Source organism: Protomyctophum parallelum, assembly GCF_964188405.1.
Source record: "Protomyctophum parallelum genome assembly, chromosome: 4".
Taxonomy (NCBI): Eukaryota; Metazoa; Chordata; class Actinopteri; order Myctophiformes; family Myctophidae; genus Protomyctophum; species Protomyctophum parallelum.
Window position 1 is genome coordinate 34,627,786 of NC_139700.1, and position 15,212 is coordinate 34,642,997.

Here is a 15,212-nt window from a genome sequence, read left to right on the forward strand (position 1 = left end):
CACCTGCATGGAATTTCTTGACAGAAACTAGCTCATAACATGTCTATGGTGAATGTTTATGAAACAAACTTTGCAGATGGAAAAAGGATAGTTCAAGCATTCCGTCTGTAATGTAATGTTGGTGAGTTTAATGTTTAATACAATCAGATAGGATTTTCTGTTTGAATGCCTGGGCTGTCAAGGCCAGAAAGCATTTTTTTGCCACTCAGGCATTCCCACATAATTTCCGGGTACCACGATGTCTAGTGTGTGTGTGTGTGTGTGTGTGTGTGTGTGTGTGTGTGTGTGTGTGTGTGTGTGTGTGTGTGTGTGTGTGTGTGTGTGTGTGTGTGTGTGTGTGTGTGTGTGTGTGTGTGTGTGTGTGTGTGTGTGTGTGTGTGTGTGTGTGTGTGTGTGTGTGTGTGTGTGTGGTGTGAACAGCAACAATACATACACAAGCGCATTAAGATGACCCAACCTGCAGTGGTGAGAAGTAACTAAGTACATTTACTCAAGTACTGTAGTTTTGAGGTATTTTTTACTTTCAATTTTCTGTACCAATTTACTATTTACTTTGCAGATTTAGATTATCATAATAAATAAATAAATCACCACCACTGCCAACCAGCGGCTGTGATTGTCAGTCTCTTCCACAAGGTGGCACTATTATGGCATTTGTCTTTCTCAGGACCTGCAGGTCAACTTCTTGTATTGAGAGGATGAACTTAAAAACTTACAGCTACAAGTTTATAAGTGAAAGGGAAAAGAATAGATGAGATAAATGAAACGGATACATTGAAGATCCGGAGGTAATGTAGTAGGGAGATGAGAGAAAATGATGGAGCTAAACTTGATGTAGAGTTTAGGGATTTTGACAGGAGGGCATTAGAGGATAAAAATCTTACAACATTGTAGAAAGTCTTGGTGTATGAAACTACCCCATTGTACCCCACAAGTGCAGCATAAGACAGTGTAAACTAATCTATTCTAAATGGCAACATATTGCTGTAATTTAGACAGGTGCGTGAATGATATCACTAGATATTACCCTTTATGGAAAGATGTTGGTCTCTTTGCGCAGTTTACGCAAACAAAAAAACAAAATTGTTGTAACTATTATTTTGAGTGCCTTGTGAGGGGGATTCAGATGAATTAATATTTCTTGAACAGATGCATTTAAATGACTGTTCTGTTGATTGTCTACTCTACACTTTGTGGTAAGTATTGTATTTGTCCTCTGTGACAAACCCATTTTCAATCTTTTCATAATTATTTACTAATGCTATAACCCAGGCATGGTTTGTGGATGATCAGATATTATGTTCCGACTAGATCTGTGCCTCATTAGTTCACCAAAAATTTCTTATTTTCTATCGATTCAAAATCAACACCACATGAAGCTTTAAATTGCACACATTCTCAGGACTTAAAAAAGAAAATAGCACAAGCTCATAGCGCGGCACTCATTTCAACAGCTAATGTTTAAAATAATGGTTAAAGTGGTTATAAGGTGACACAGATGTGTCCGCAGGTCTAAAGCCAATAATTTGATGACCGGCGGATCTCCGGTAGCCGGAGAACCAAAGTCGTCTATATATATATCTCATAATTGTTTGCAAGTCACAACGTAGTTGATAAAAACATAGCAACTTAGCAAGGGAATGTTATCTGTTCAGGTCTCCACAACAAGTGAATCATTAAAAACGCAACAGAACTAACTTCAAACAACCAGAAGCAGACATCTGCTATTTATAGGCTACTGTATACACATAATGGTTACAAGACAATTGAACCATTTTTGGTCACATCATTTTATGGCCATAGATTTGATGGGGGATGTTCAAAGTGTCTGGTATCGAGATAAAATGAATTATATCGGTTCCATTTAAATAGATTTGCAGAATTAAAAGAAAGTCTGACAAAGTTTGTTCCCTTGCCACAGTGGTGGGAGAATTGAAAATGCACCAACCACAACCTACAAATTCAAGCATTTTACAGTATACAGTTTGGCAGAATTAAAATTAACAACATGGAAACTTGTTTCAAACTGGATTCACACAAGAAAATTAATGATTTCTTTCAATCATCATTACTTTCGTCATTCTACTCATCAACCTGTAATACATGACATGTATTACATGTTGTCCACACACCTAAACCAACCGCCATTATGACCATACGTCAGGGGTCTTCAACGTTTTTCAGGCTAAGGACCCCTTAGCTGAGAGAGAGATGTAGCCCCACTACATATTGTATAAAATTGTGTTGCAGATTAAACCTTTCATATGTTTTATAGATTGCTTCATACTTCATAGACTTGTTTGAAGGCTCTATCATCAATGTATTTTGGACAATTTAACCACTTAAACAGTCATTGCTTAGTCACTCTGTACTTGGTCTGCTCTTTTTCCCCTCTGCCTGAAATAGCAGATCTACAAGCTCAGCTTGTAGATCTGCTATTTTCGGCTAATGTTCTCCTCAGAATAGGCATGCTACGATTCAAGTGGTTATTAAAAAAAGTTCTTCTCACACAAAGATTTGGTGGACCCCCCTGTAGTAACTCTGAGGACCCCCTGTTGATTCTGTTGAAGACCCCTGTAGTAACTCTGAGGACCCCCTGTTGATTCTGTTGAAGACCCCTGCTTTACCCTTCCCTCTCTCTTGACACACGTGTAAAACCTGTGACGAAAATGTTTCAAATACTTGAAATAAAACAAACCAGCTGAATTCTACTATAAACGATAATGCAAGCTAAGCTGCCCATTTTGTACTGTCTGGTCGAGTGCTGGCCGGTGAAGTCTGTTATATGGCATCATTAAAGCAGTATTCAAATGTTTGAAACACTTCGCAAGATTGGGGTGTTACTTTTGCTGTATAGCTCTCACATGTCTGATCCCCACCCCTCATCCCAACATGACCTTGGCTTTGACCATTGAACCCTCACTGCAGGATCTTCTCTCGGGTGTCGGGCAGCTTGAGCGCCACCAGGCCGCCACAGACCAAGGCGGTGAACGACAGCAGGATGGGCACGGCCTTGGTGACGCCCACAAAGCTGGCGAAGATGGAGCTGCCCAGCACGGCCGCCAGTTTACACAGAGCGTTCAGCACTCCGAACGCAGTTGCCCTGAGAGAGGGAGAAGATTCACAAAGGAAGAAAATGAGAGAGGTAACTTATGCTCATTGCTCAAGAATGGAGAACTTTTCTGTGGATGGATGTGCAGTCATTACTGATGGTCAGTGTACTATACTACTATATTGATGGAGAAATTTGGAACAGAACGGTCGCCTATCAGCTATTCCTAAATGTAACCTCAGTAAAACTATGCCTAAAACTAACCTTGTTCCTAATCTTAACCTCAGTAAAACTATACCTAACCCTATTCCTATACGTAAGCTCAGTAAAACAAGTCTACAAGAACCGCTGGGGGTGAGTAACCGTTCTGGTTACCATCCTGCCTACAGAGTGCATGTGCCAAAATACATTGCATTGCAATGGTTTGTCATTTGCATTAGCATTATGTTCAGCTGCATTGCTTAGAGCGCAGTGAATTGTAAGGTCAGAGTGCCATGTTTTGACCCCTCTGCAGTTTTTAACATAATATTAGCCTAGAGGAAAATAAACTAAAAGATCAGCCTAGGGTTTCATTCCTTCTTAAAGACAAGAAGCCACCGCTCTGACTAATGAGTGGAAATATGGCTGAAATTCAGAAACCACTGGAATTTCACAATCCTTGTATACTGTACCTTTTGGAACACGGGTACAGTTCCACGGTGACCACCTGTATGCCGTTCCAGGCAGCCACGCTCACACCACAGAACAGACACTGCAGGGCGATGAGAGCTGACTGACTGAAACCCAGGAATAGGAAGAATGTACAGCCTGCTGAGATCAACATGGAGCCACCTGTCATGTAGGAGGAGAGGGAGACGAAGGGAGAGACATAGGAAGTGATCATATGAACAAGGCATATTGCCTCTAAATAAATATTAAAAAGCTCATCTCTGGTGAAGAGCTGGTGGGCTTGAAACGTCACGTCCAATTTGTTTAACCCAGTGTGCAGACCTTATTCTTTGTGGATTCTGACCTCAGCTCAGAACATGGTTTTCAGTGAGTGGATGTGTGCTTTATTTTATTTCTCTATATACCTCTAAATAAACATTGAAAAGCTCAAAGGCATTATAATTAAGCATCAATACATGCAAACAAACTTGAGTACAAAAAAAAGAAACTCATAACTTGGTGCAGAATCAATCAACAACCAATTTAAAGTGTTCTCTCCCCTGTGCTGATGTCTAAAATAAAGACGGGTGAACTGTTCGTGTGAGACCCCCACTCAAAGAAACCTTTAACAAACTGAAAACTTAAAAGAACAATCACCTATGATCTTAATCCTGCCGATTTTCTCCATGAAGAGGGCAGAGATGATGTTGCCAGGCAACACCGCCAGGCTCCCCAGGAAGCTGACCAAATAAATGAGAACATCGTTGTCCTCTAGAGTGTCCAGGTGGCAGCCGTGTTTGTTGTGGGTGAAGGACGAATTCTCCATCCTACAATCGATGAATTTCTCCTTCCATAGATCTGCAGAAAACGACGCAATTAAGTAAACGGCATGCTCACACACTTTTTGTGAGCGTGCTGTGAGTGTACAAAAGTAGAATCTGGTGCGCCTGTGGCGCGCTCGCAACTAATGCCATGCCGTCCGTGTTGTTGTTGTTTCTCTGTGTATATCGTGTGTTACTGACCGTGTGGTTCTGTGTTTTTTTTTTTAGAGAGATAATCCTAGTGCGTCCGTGATGTTGTTGTTTCAATGCAGTTGTGGGAAATCCCTGTGGTGACCGTCTTTTGTCCATGCTGGGTACCTTTCCCTTGTTCGAGCAATGTAGGAAGCCGCTCTGTGATTGGCCAGTAGTCGCAGACCCCACAACGCTGGGTTGAAGACGCAGAGGTCTTCAACGTATCACAGCGAGAAAGCACAGGCGTGAACGGCACTTCCGCATACGCTTACGTCACGGTGTATGACTTGGCCACCTGAACTGGCGCACAAAGTTGTGCACTCCATGGGCACAAATATGGGGGCGTGAAATTATCCCACATGTAATGCATTTGTACACTTTCAGAGTTGCATGTCTTTAAAGCAGTGTTACTTTTGACAGCAAATTTTGATTTAGTTAGTCTTTTGAAGAACTATTTTAGTCATCTGAAATTGTTTACTCTTAGTCTAGTCTTAGTTGACTACATATCAAAATCTTAGTCTTTTAGTCTTGGTCAACAAAACTAAGGGAGTCTGGACCCCACTTTAAGAACCACTGCTGCCCAGTAACATATCGGCCTGTGTTGTCATGGCTACTCCACTGAACATTGCAGCCTTTGCTAAACTTCTTTATTAAATATTATTAATTTAGCTACAGGTGTAAATAGCTTACAGGATTTTCACATGCTTCTGCCAGCTTTTATTCAAAGCCCTCATATATAAATAAGTGTTATCCAATGTGTAGCATTGTGTTTCCACTGGAGTACATATGGAAGTCACATTTATTTGGTCCCCAAATAAATCTCTTTTAAATAAATGTTTTTAGAGGTGTTGGATTTAAATATTTACCTATTTCAACAACATAAGAAAGTTTGTGTAATCAACAACTTAATAATAACCACATAGGGGTGTCACAAAAAAGGAAGAGAAATAAATCTATCATCAATCGAAACGACAGAAAATCTAATTTAATTTAAATCAAAAGTTCAATTACTATCAAGCGCTTGAATGGCACCTGCAGTTATGTAAAAGAAGAGCCACTATGGAACCTTTCAACAGCTTGAGTTAGAACTAGAACATTTTAAATTGACAATGAAATGAAATTCGATCGTGACCTTAAAATCTAAAGCCAGATCGAGTTGTGGATTTGGAGAATCCTAAAACCACAGAAAATTGCTGTTTAGTTTTTTCACATGCAAAGCAAGCCACGTGCAGATAGTGGAAAAGCACAGCTCCCTACTGTATGGCTACAGTAGAGCCTACTGTATATCATTACAGATATACTAGATAGTACTAGAACCAGTACTATTGTATACGATTACTTACAGTAACTTACGTAGGGTCCAGTACTACTGTATATGGTTTACATTAGAGCCAGTATCTGAGCTACTCGACAATGTACTGTGTACCAAGTACATGTATTGTGGCTTTGCAATGCAGTCCAGTTTCAATATGCTTTATCAGTGAAACATGGGGCGCGTTCGGAAATAGCGCACTGAGCGCACTGTGCAATGCAAACTAATAGGCGAGTGCGCTCCCGGTGTGCATTTCCGAACGCACCCATAATGTAGTCAATGACAGTGTGACAAATTTCCATCATGTTTCAATCATATTGAACAGGACTTGATAATTGCGATGCTGATTTATGTCCAGATGGGGCTTTTTTTAATTTGTTTTTTTGGATGGTTTAATAAATGGAAAAATGAAATGACTCTTAATTCTGTCCTCTGAGCTAATCTAATAGTGATTGTTTGATGCCTGGCTTCTAACCCCTTGCTCTCAGTAATGTTGTAGGTAGGAGACAACAGATTGGGTATTTGGTCTGTTCTCAAACAACACATTTTAGCCCTATCCACCTGCTTAACCTATCCGTATCCACTGACCTGTATGGGTTGATTTTTCACTCTGAATTAACTAACGCTCAGGATTTTACAGTGTGCTAGATCTAACCGCTTAAATACTTGATCTACAAGTACAGATCTACAAGCTTGCAGTGTCATAATGTGACACATTGCATGCTTGTACATGTAGATCAGCTGTTTTTGCTAGCCAAAGAGGTTGAAGTAGAACTTACTGCATGTACATGACACCTACCTGTGTTGTAGAACTCAGTGGACCGGATGGTACAGTTCACAAATACTGTATCTGTTGACCTGATATCCTCAAAATAACAATCTTCAAACAGTGAGTCCTCAAACTTCACTGACCTCATCTCTAGCTTGATGAACCTACAGGGGTGGGGATGGCGCACACACACACACACACACACACACACACACACACACACACACACACACACACACACACACACACACACACACACACACACACACAAACCAACACACAAAGATAACATGGAGACCGCGCTTCTATGGCTTTGACAATCACAGCACCAAAATGGACACGAGGTGTACTGTGGCTCTTCCGGATGCATCATGACAACCTCCTTGGGTAATTGTAAAATGTGCTGTGCTGTGTCATGGACAGGATCGTTTATTTTGTCTGCATACAGCATTGAGGTTGAGTGGGTAGAGGGAGGCCATCTGCAAATCAGAAGGTCCCCGTGACCCATTTGACAGCCAGCCTGCCCCATGTCTGCCCAGTGTCCCTGAGACACTTAAAGGGCGACTTCACCAATTTTCAACCCATTCTGATATAATTGGTCCTAATGCTCATGTCTTTTTTTCCCCCTACTTCCTACTTTTAAACATAATCTTAAAACACACCTTTTTAGCATTGGCCTTAGATTGTTGCATGACTTTTACTGTTTTACTTGTTCTTTTCTTTTTTCTTTCTGTGAAGCACTTTGAACTATACACTTGTTGTCTGAATTGTGCTCTATAAATAAAGCTTAATTGATTGGCTGTGGACACTCCAGAAACTCGCCTACCAGTGACATTGTTGCAAGTCAGGGTTTTTTTTGGAACAGGATTGTCTACAGCCTTGCTCTGAGACACAGACCAAGTAGACAAATGGTGCTGGCACATTAGTGAGGACCAATTATGAAAATGGGTTGAAATAAAGTGAAGTCGTCCATTAGCAGCTCCTTTGCCTGGCCACATTAGCCTGGTCTAACTAGGGGATCCCATCTTGTTAAACACTCTGTGGTTGGCCAGAAGATTTGTTGGAAAGGTTACATTCTGCTACAGGAAGGCCCATTACATCCATTTTGAATCTGTGTATTTGGCATAGAAGTTTCAGTAGTATACAGTGTTGTATACTGTATAGGCTGTATGTACTGACAGTTGTATTCAGAAGGGGAAGCATTCTTAAACCCACTCACGGGTTTACCAACTTCACCCACATCATGAGAAGGGAATTTAAAAGCGGTGTACAGTAAGTGATATTGTGTGTGTGTGTGTGTGTGTGTGTGTGTGTGTGTGTGTGTGTGTGTGTGTGTGTGTGTGTGTGTGTGTGTGTGTGTGTGTGTGTGTGTGTGTGTGTGTATTCCCCAGATAACCATTGCTATAGTGTTTGTTCAGTAACGGGGCTCTCCGCCCCTCCCATCACTCCAGCTCTTTAGTAAACGTAAAATACATCTCAGGTCGAGATACACATGTTATCCAACCAGGGGAGATATTGTTCAAAATGAGGAGACAAATTTTGAATTGGAACACTTAACATTTTAGCCAGTACTGTAAATGGTAAATGGTGCATTTATATAATGCTTTTATCCAAGGCGCTTTACATAGATTGTGCATTACATTCACCCCTTCACGCACACATTCATACACCGATGGCGGCAGAAACCATGCAAGGGCAAGGCACCCACCTGCTCATCGGGATCAAATAGGGGTTCCGAGTCTTGCTCAAGGACACTTCGACACTAACTCTGGGGGAGCCCGGGTTCGAACTGGGAACCATCCGGCCACTCTACCCCTGAGCCACCGCCCCCCTGTAAATTATATTTGTGTGGTTCTTCCGCCTGCATTTGGTATGCAGTTGGTACTGTAGGCTGGAGAGATGGGAAGACTCCTGCTACTGAACAAACACTCATAGCAATGATTACTGTCTTTTTAAACACAAACATGATCGCTCACTGTACACTCCCTTTAAGTATTGCATGACTGTATACAATATACTGTATTCGTACCGTATATAGCATCAGAATGAAGTGATAACATTAACAAACATGAAGCATAAACCACTTGAGGTTTATTTCCTTCAATGTATAGTGATTAAGTTAATCTGATGCTTATTATTCAGATAATTCCCATATCGGTGAATAATTGCCTATACCACTTAGCTAATTGTAAATGTTTCACACCGTGACACCAGAGTAGCATGCTGCTGTGTGACAACAGAAATGAGAATGCATTATGGCTTTCAGACACCTGTCTTTACACATGTGATACTTGTTGTGATCGCATTTACTATGAAAAAGATTTCCCGTCGGTTGGATGGTTGGTCCGTGACATCACGTGACATCATCAGGGATGGAGATCCCTGATGTCATCAATATTAAGCCCATTGATTAAGCCCATCAATATTAGATCTTAGATCCTTAGATCTCCATATATGGAGCTGACCTGTTCTGACATTCCATATGTTGATCCTTCCCCATCCATCCTTCCTCTTTCATGTCTCCCTTTTGACTGATACATGTCCATTTAAACTCTAGATGGGTCTGCCACAAAGTTTTATTAGTGCAGCCGTGCCCGGCAGCCGGCGAAAACTAGAGTTCTCAACAGGCCAGAAAATGAAGGCCCGGCCCTACCTGGGCCCTCCTCAAACCATGTACACTCAAGACTAGGGATGGAGCTTGTTAATTTGTATTAATAACGAGAACCTTATCGATCAGGCTTGTAACTGAGATCTCCTATACTTGCAGAGGCTGTCAGTAGGATGTGTTGGAAAGGCCTTGTGGTTTAGGGGATTTGTATCTTGCCTTAGGCGCTGGGGGGAGGGAGCTGTGAACTAGTCAGTAGCTTGAGCCCAGTGATATCTAGGTACCTCCTTGATATATGATTCTAAATACTTACTCGCAATATGAGATACTTAGTATGAGATATTTACCTGTAGTATTATTGTTCAATGCTTCTGTGCGCCATACTTTATAGGGTGACGTGACGTTGTGGCCTAACGTCACGCCATCGACCGTGACAACAAGGCTTATCGCGCCAGGTTCTTATCGAGACTACTATTGAGCATTTTCTATTATTTAGTGGAAAGACGGGAGACAATACATTCTGAACAGACCAGTATATTTTACTAGGGACTTCAAATTCAATACTTTTCTAAAAGACGGAAGGCAATTGACCTTTTTACGAATAAAATAATATTAAAGTACCGTCATTTTAAAAGAGTAATTTTGTTTACGCAGACAGCGCTGGTTGGCAGGTATCAATACACTTTTAGATCGACATGTTTGTGCCAGCATGGATGATTACATTTATATGACGTCATGGGCCGCAATGCTCAATAACAGGCTTGATCAGCCCAAAGCTTATTGATAACGGGTAATCAATAAGCTTGTTATCGGAGTTTTTCAGGTATCCGTTATCGAGCTCCATCCCTACTCAATGCACTGCCCCCGCTCCCACACTAGAGTTCTTTCTCATCAGGCCGGAAAATGAAGGCCCGGCCCTAACTGGGCCCTCATCAAACCCTGTACACTCAAGATACTGCCCCCGCTGCCACCCTTATATCTCCATATATGGAGCTGACCTGTTCTGACATTCCATATGTTGATCTGACCACATCAAACTCTGTACACTCAAGACACACTCCATATATGGCCAGAATTTATTCCATATGTTGATCTGACGTGCACGCATCCGCCTTAAAGGGGCGTGGTCGCTTCTTGCCCTCAGGTGTCTTACTGGTTACTGTAAGGAAGTAGTAAGACTTGCAGAGCCATGAGGCCTATAGGTCAGCCCCGGTCTGGAACCTATCTCCTGTTTCTGTAATGTGAGGCAGCTTGATGTACTGTATACTTGACGTGAGACTTACCCCCAATCCAACCCTTGATGCTGAGTGCTGAGCAGGGAGGCATTGGGTCCCATTTTTTGTCATTGGTATGACCCACCCTGACCTCCCAGTCTCAGGGGACACTCGAACCAGAAGGCCACTGAGCTGATTGTTACTGTAAAGTTAACACTATAAAAAAAATCATTGTGGTATCAAACAAGACTGCTACAAGAATATCTGACTATATCCTAGTTTGGTGCAAGACGGGCTGTGTGCCCAATACACCTGTCTTTTTGTGGGCTTGTTTTTTGCTCACCACGTTGCTAATAATAGAGAGGACACACTGGTTGTGTCTTCAAGAGAACACTGAGAGCTGTGCATGTTTTAAGCACTCAGCATGCCCAGGCACTAAATCACAACTCAGTTCAACTTTAGCCAAACGTCAACTCACAGTATTCACAGTACTCACAGTATCTGGAATAGTTTTCATTGCAGTAAACAGAACTACAGCTAAGCCCTTTCTTAGCCAGAAAGCGGAAACCAGTGGAGTTTGTTGTTTAATCTTTCTCACACATTCAATGTTAAATGAGTATAAGGTAGAAAATCAATAGATGCAATTCATTTTTTATTCAATCGATCCATAATGGTGAATAAATGAATTGCACCTTCAGATTCAGGGCACTCCAATTAAACATAACTGTATGATTATACATACATAAATCTATGTTTAATTGGAGTGCCCTGAATTAAAGGCCCTGCAGTAAATCTATGTCCCATGGCGGTGCTGAGGTGTGCATACTTGTCTCTGATGTACTCTCCTTCTCTATGGATCTGGTTCTCCAAGGAGAAGTTGAAATGGAAGCCCTCCACTCGCTCTTTGTGGAATATCTGGATAAAGATGTTCAGACAAGACAGATGTTCAGACAAGACAAGCATTAGTAGAACTAACTGAGCTTGTAGATCGACTATCGACCACCAAGTATAAATCAGGTGTAGTTTTATGCTTTAGTTGCTTCGAATTTAGATGCATGAATTAGTTCACTTTGTTCGGTTTAACTGGTGGCCTGTGGATGTTGTCTGGTTAAGGTAAGGTAGATGCTGGCAGGTTAGTTACTTTACAGAAGATGGTGGGTATGTGTAACTACTACCTAGCCTGGTAAACATTTCATTTCATTCCATTCTATGTTTTCAAGGGGGAGTGGTCACAGTAAGTAAGGGGTAGTGTTCACAGTAGGCTACTTCAGGAGAGTACAGGTCCAGTGGGCACCTAAACCTTGTGGGCACCTCAACGTAAATGTTATTTTTTTTCCAAAATCCCAACCGTGTGAAGTGAGGGGCGCTCTTATCATGCTATGATTAGAACAAACGGTGTCAAAACAAACATTAAATTCTCTTTATTGTTAATGGGATTTAATGTTTGTGTTGGGGACAAGATGATGTACATTTTTGTTTATCCCCAAAATGACTGGATATCACAGGTTTTGTAGCGATTTGTTAGCCTGATTATCAGACTGGAGCGTCCACTCAGAGTGGGGTCTATGGTTTAATAATAATAACAAATGAATAATGCATTTTATTTATAACGCACTTTACATTCTTGCAAATCTCAAAGTGCTAGTGCTAGGTTTGGATCGAGCCAGGCTAGCAATTTGTAGAAATATTGGGCCTTAAATGTAATTATATATAGTATTTGGCCCCTCATTCGTAAAATAAATGTCAATCTAAAATCAAATATAATACAAAAGTATTGAAATAATACATAATATATTTTTAAAAGGTGCCCAGAAATACCAGGTGCCCACTGTTCCGGTTTACCCTTCAGGAAGACAGTAACAAGAGCCTTTGCTAACTCGAAAGTAGAAATGAAGCATATGCTAATGCACAGTAATGTGGTGGCTGTGCTTGCTGTTTATCTTACTTGTTAATAGTTGGTACTTTTTCTGTGCCCCATTGCACATGCTGTATTTACCTTTGTATTTACCTTGACTTTGGCCTCATACTCCTCATACTGAAGGTGCCTCACCATGTCAGGGAACCACACAGACAGGCCATAGTAACTGGAACACAGGGGTAGTACAGTGGAGACCACAATAAACATTTTATACCAGGGGTGGGCCACTATATTTCCACTCCAGAGGGCCAAATTGCATACTGTATACTGTCAGGCATAAACCGCTTATCTATTAGTATGTTATCCTCTTTTGTAATTAATGACCTATTTTTTTTTTTTTGCTATTCTGAATTGTGCCACTTTTTGCTTTTGGAAAAGTGAAAAGCAACATTTTTATTTACTTTCAAATGCATTAAGTTATACTTATGTTAACTTTAGAAACCTAAATACAAATATATTGGACAAATTGGCTACAACAGCAGTAATTTCGTACCACTACGTACTGTCTGTATTTTCATTAACATTGTGTATTGTATTTGGTTTAATGCAATACATAATGGTAATGAAAACTGTAGGTACAAAAGAAAAAGTACTTTGATAACCCGTTCCATAAACGAACCTGAAAGCCATGCAGAACCAGATAATGGCCATGAAGAGAGTAGCAAAACGTAGCTCAGCGGACAGAAGTGACGCAACATTCTTTAATACCTGGGAAAAAATAGATGGATAAAATACATTATTTAGATATAACATATCCTAATCTCAGCAGTGTTGTTTTCGTCGACTAAAACTATGACAAAAAATGTTTGTTGACTACCTTGTTTGACGAAAACTAAATGGAAAACTAATGGAAACTAAGCTATGATGACTAAAACAGAGACTAAATATACTGTCGATTTCGTCAACAAATAGTGGTGGTATGGTAGGTCCCCATAGAGGTCCACATTTCTGTTGCGGACTGTTAGAGGGATCTTTAATAATCCTAAAGGATACCCACCATAATCTCTACTGATCTCTAACGGCCTGAAAAGGTTGAGAAGCACCACTGCTGTAGTAGTACATACCAGTTTGCAGAGTGTCAGTGAGCGCACTGCCCATCGCTGGACAGACGTTCCAGTAGCAGTTTGAATCTCTATGAACTCATCCTCTGCTGTCTTAGGAGCCTTAATGTGGGTGACCTGAAATAACACAACATAAGCACCACTACTGCAACATGTGGACTTCAACATGTACATACTTAATGTGGGTGACCTGAAATAACATTCTCACAGTCGTGTGGTGGTGTGGTTATTCACTATTAGTTAGCCTGCTCAAAACAGGCATGTTTAAAGGTGGTTTAAGTGATATGTCTTCATTTTTGTTCAAAAATAAATATATTCTATATATCTATCTACAGTACATTCTGAATTATAATCATTGCTATGGAGTGTTTTTTATACCTTGTAAGCTATCCTGTTTAAGCTATCCTGTTCTCTCTCCTAGTTGGATCTAATTAGTATACTGACCTGGTGAGACCTCTGTTACACAATAAATACTGTATAAATGGTTACAACTGGTATTTTAATATATATTTAACAATTATCTTTGCAAAGATATATCACTTACAGCACCTTAAGTAGCCATATACAGAGTGAGCACTTAGCCAACAAAGTTATGCATTGGTAAACTGCATTATTTTATTTTCTGCCACCAGGAGGCACAAGAACTAATATGCACCAAGCATTACACACTGAATCTGATCCAGGGGGGCAGTCAGCCAGATATTTCGTGAAGCCTCATTTGAAATCGGTAGTTCATATAATGGCCTGTTGTGGCGCTGGACTGGACCCAAAAAGCCCCATAGCTCCATAGAGGCCCATGTATTTTGGCCCAACTTCACCTAGACTGTATTACCTTAATAAACATGGTCATGAATACTTTCTTCTTCCAGTCACTAGTTTAAAGTCTAATTTCTAATGTCATAATATTCTTTTTGGAAAATTATGGTCCCATTAATTAAAAAAATGACCATAAAGAAAAAAAAACATCGCGTATGTTCTGAAGGGCGTGGCTACCGTTACAGTCTATGATCGGGATTCCCCTCCCACTCGAGTCAAAATAAAAACCAACGGAGAAGAAGGGGGGAAGTCCCACCTCGTTGTCTGGGCAGCCAATGGCCAGCTGGTCCAAAACGGAGCCAGCCAATGGCCAGCTGGTCCAAAACGGATCTAGAAAGATGGCGACTTACATCAGGAATTACCATATTATTACAGGCTTCATTTTACGTTTTTATGTTAGACCCGCGGAACGCTTTGTCCATATTTTTTACAGTCTATGATCTGATCACGATTTGAGTTCAAAATGTTCACTTTAAAAATATATATTCAAAGATTTTCACGATTTCTCTAAAACAGCCAAAGTTATAAAACAGTGGTTAAAAGTGGTTACACTTATTGTGCTCATAATGTCACAGATGCTTTCCTGGATTGAATGGGTTAATATAGCTACTGTATATTATTGTAACCTCTACTGTACTCACAGTGAAGACTTTCTCTGGCTGTCCCTTGGCCCTCCAGTTAGTGTCATGTATCTGTTTCAGAATCATCCAAGCCTCGTCATGCTTGGCATTCTGCTCCACGCACACACACACACACACACACACACACACACACACACACAGTCGCGTGCATACAAAGTGAAAA

General features: G+C 40.8%; 1 protein-coding gene across 1 annotated transcript in view; it reads right to left on the bottom strand.

Moving 5' to 3' along the window:
- Positions 1-2,632: 2,632 nt before the first annotated feature.
- sv2bb (synaptic vesicle glycoprotein 2Bb) overlaps positions 2,633-15,212 on the bottom strand; it is a 32,114-nt gene continuing 19,534 nt past the window's right edge. The window contains exons 6-14 of the mRNA XM_083762462.1: positions 15,050-15,139; positions 13,596-13,709; positions 13,151-13,239; positions 12,622-12,697; positions 11,440-11,528; positions 6,825-6,958; positions 4,358-4,558; positions 3,724-3,883; positions 2,633-3,103 (exon numbers count right to left, since the gene is read on the bottom strand). Of these exons, the coding sequence (XP_083618588.1) occupies positions 2,920-3,103; positions 3,724-3,883; positions 4,358-4,558; positions 6,825-6,958; positions 11,440-11,528; positions 12,622-12,697; positions 13,151-13,239; positions 13,596-13,709; positions 15,050-15,139 (1,137 nt within the window). The 3' untranslated portion in view covers positions 2,633-2,919. The remainder of the gene's footprint in view (positions 3,104-3,723; positions 3,884-4,357; positions 4,559-6,824; positions 6,959-11,439; positions 11,529-12,621; positions 12,698-13,150; positions 13,240-13,595; positions 13,710-15,049; positions 15,140-15,212) is intronic.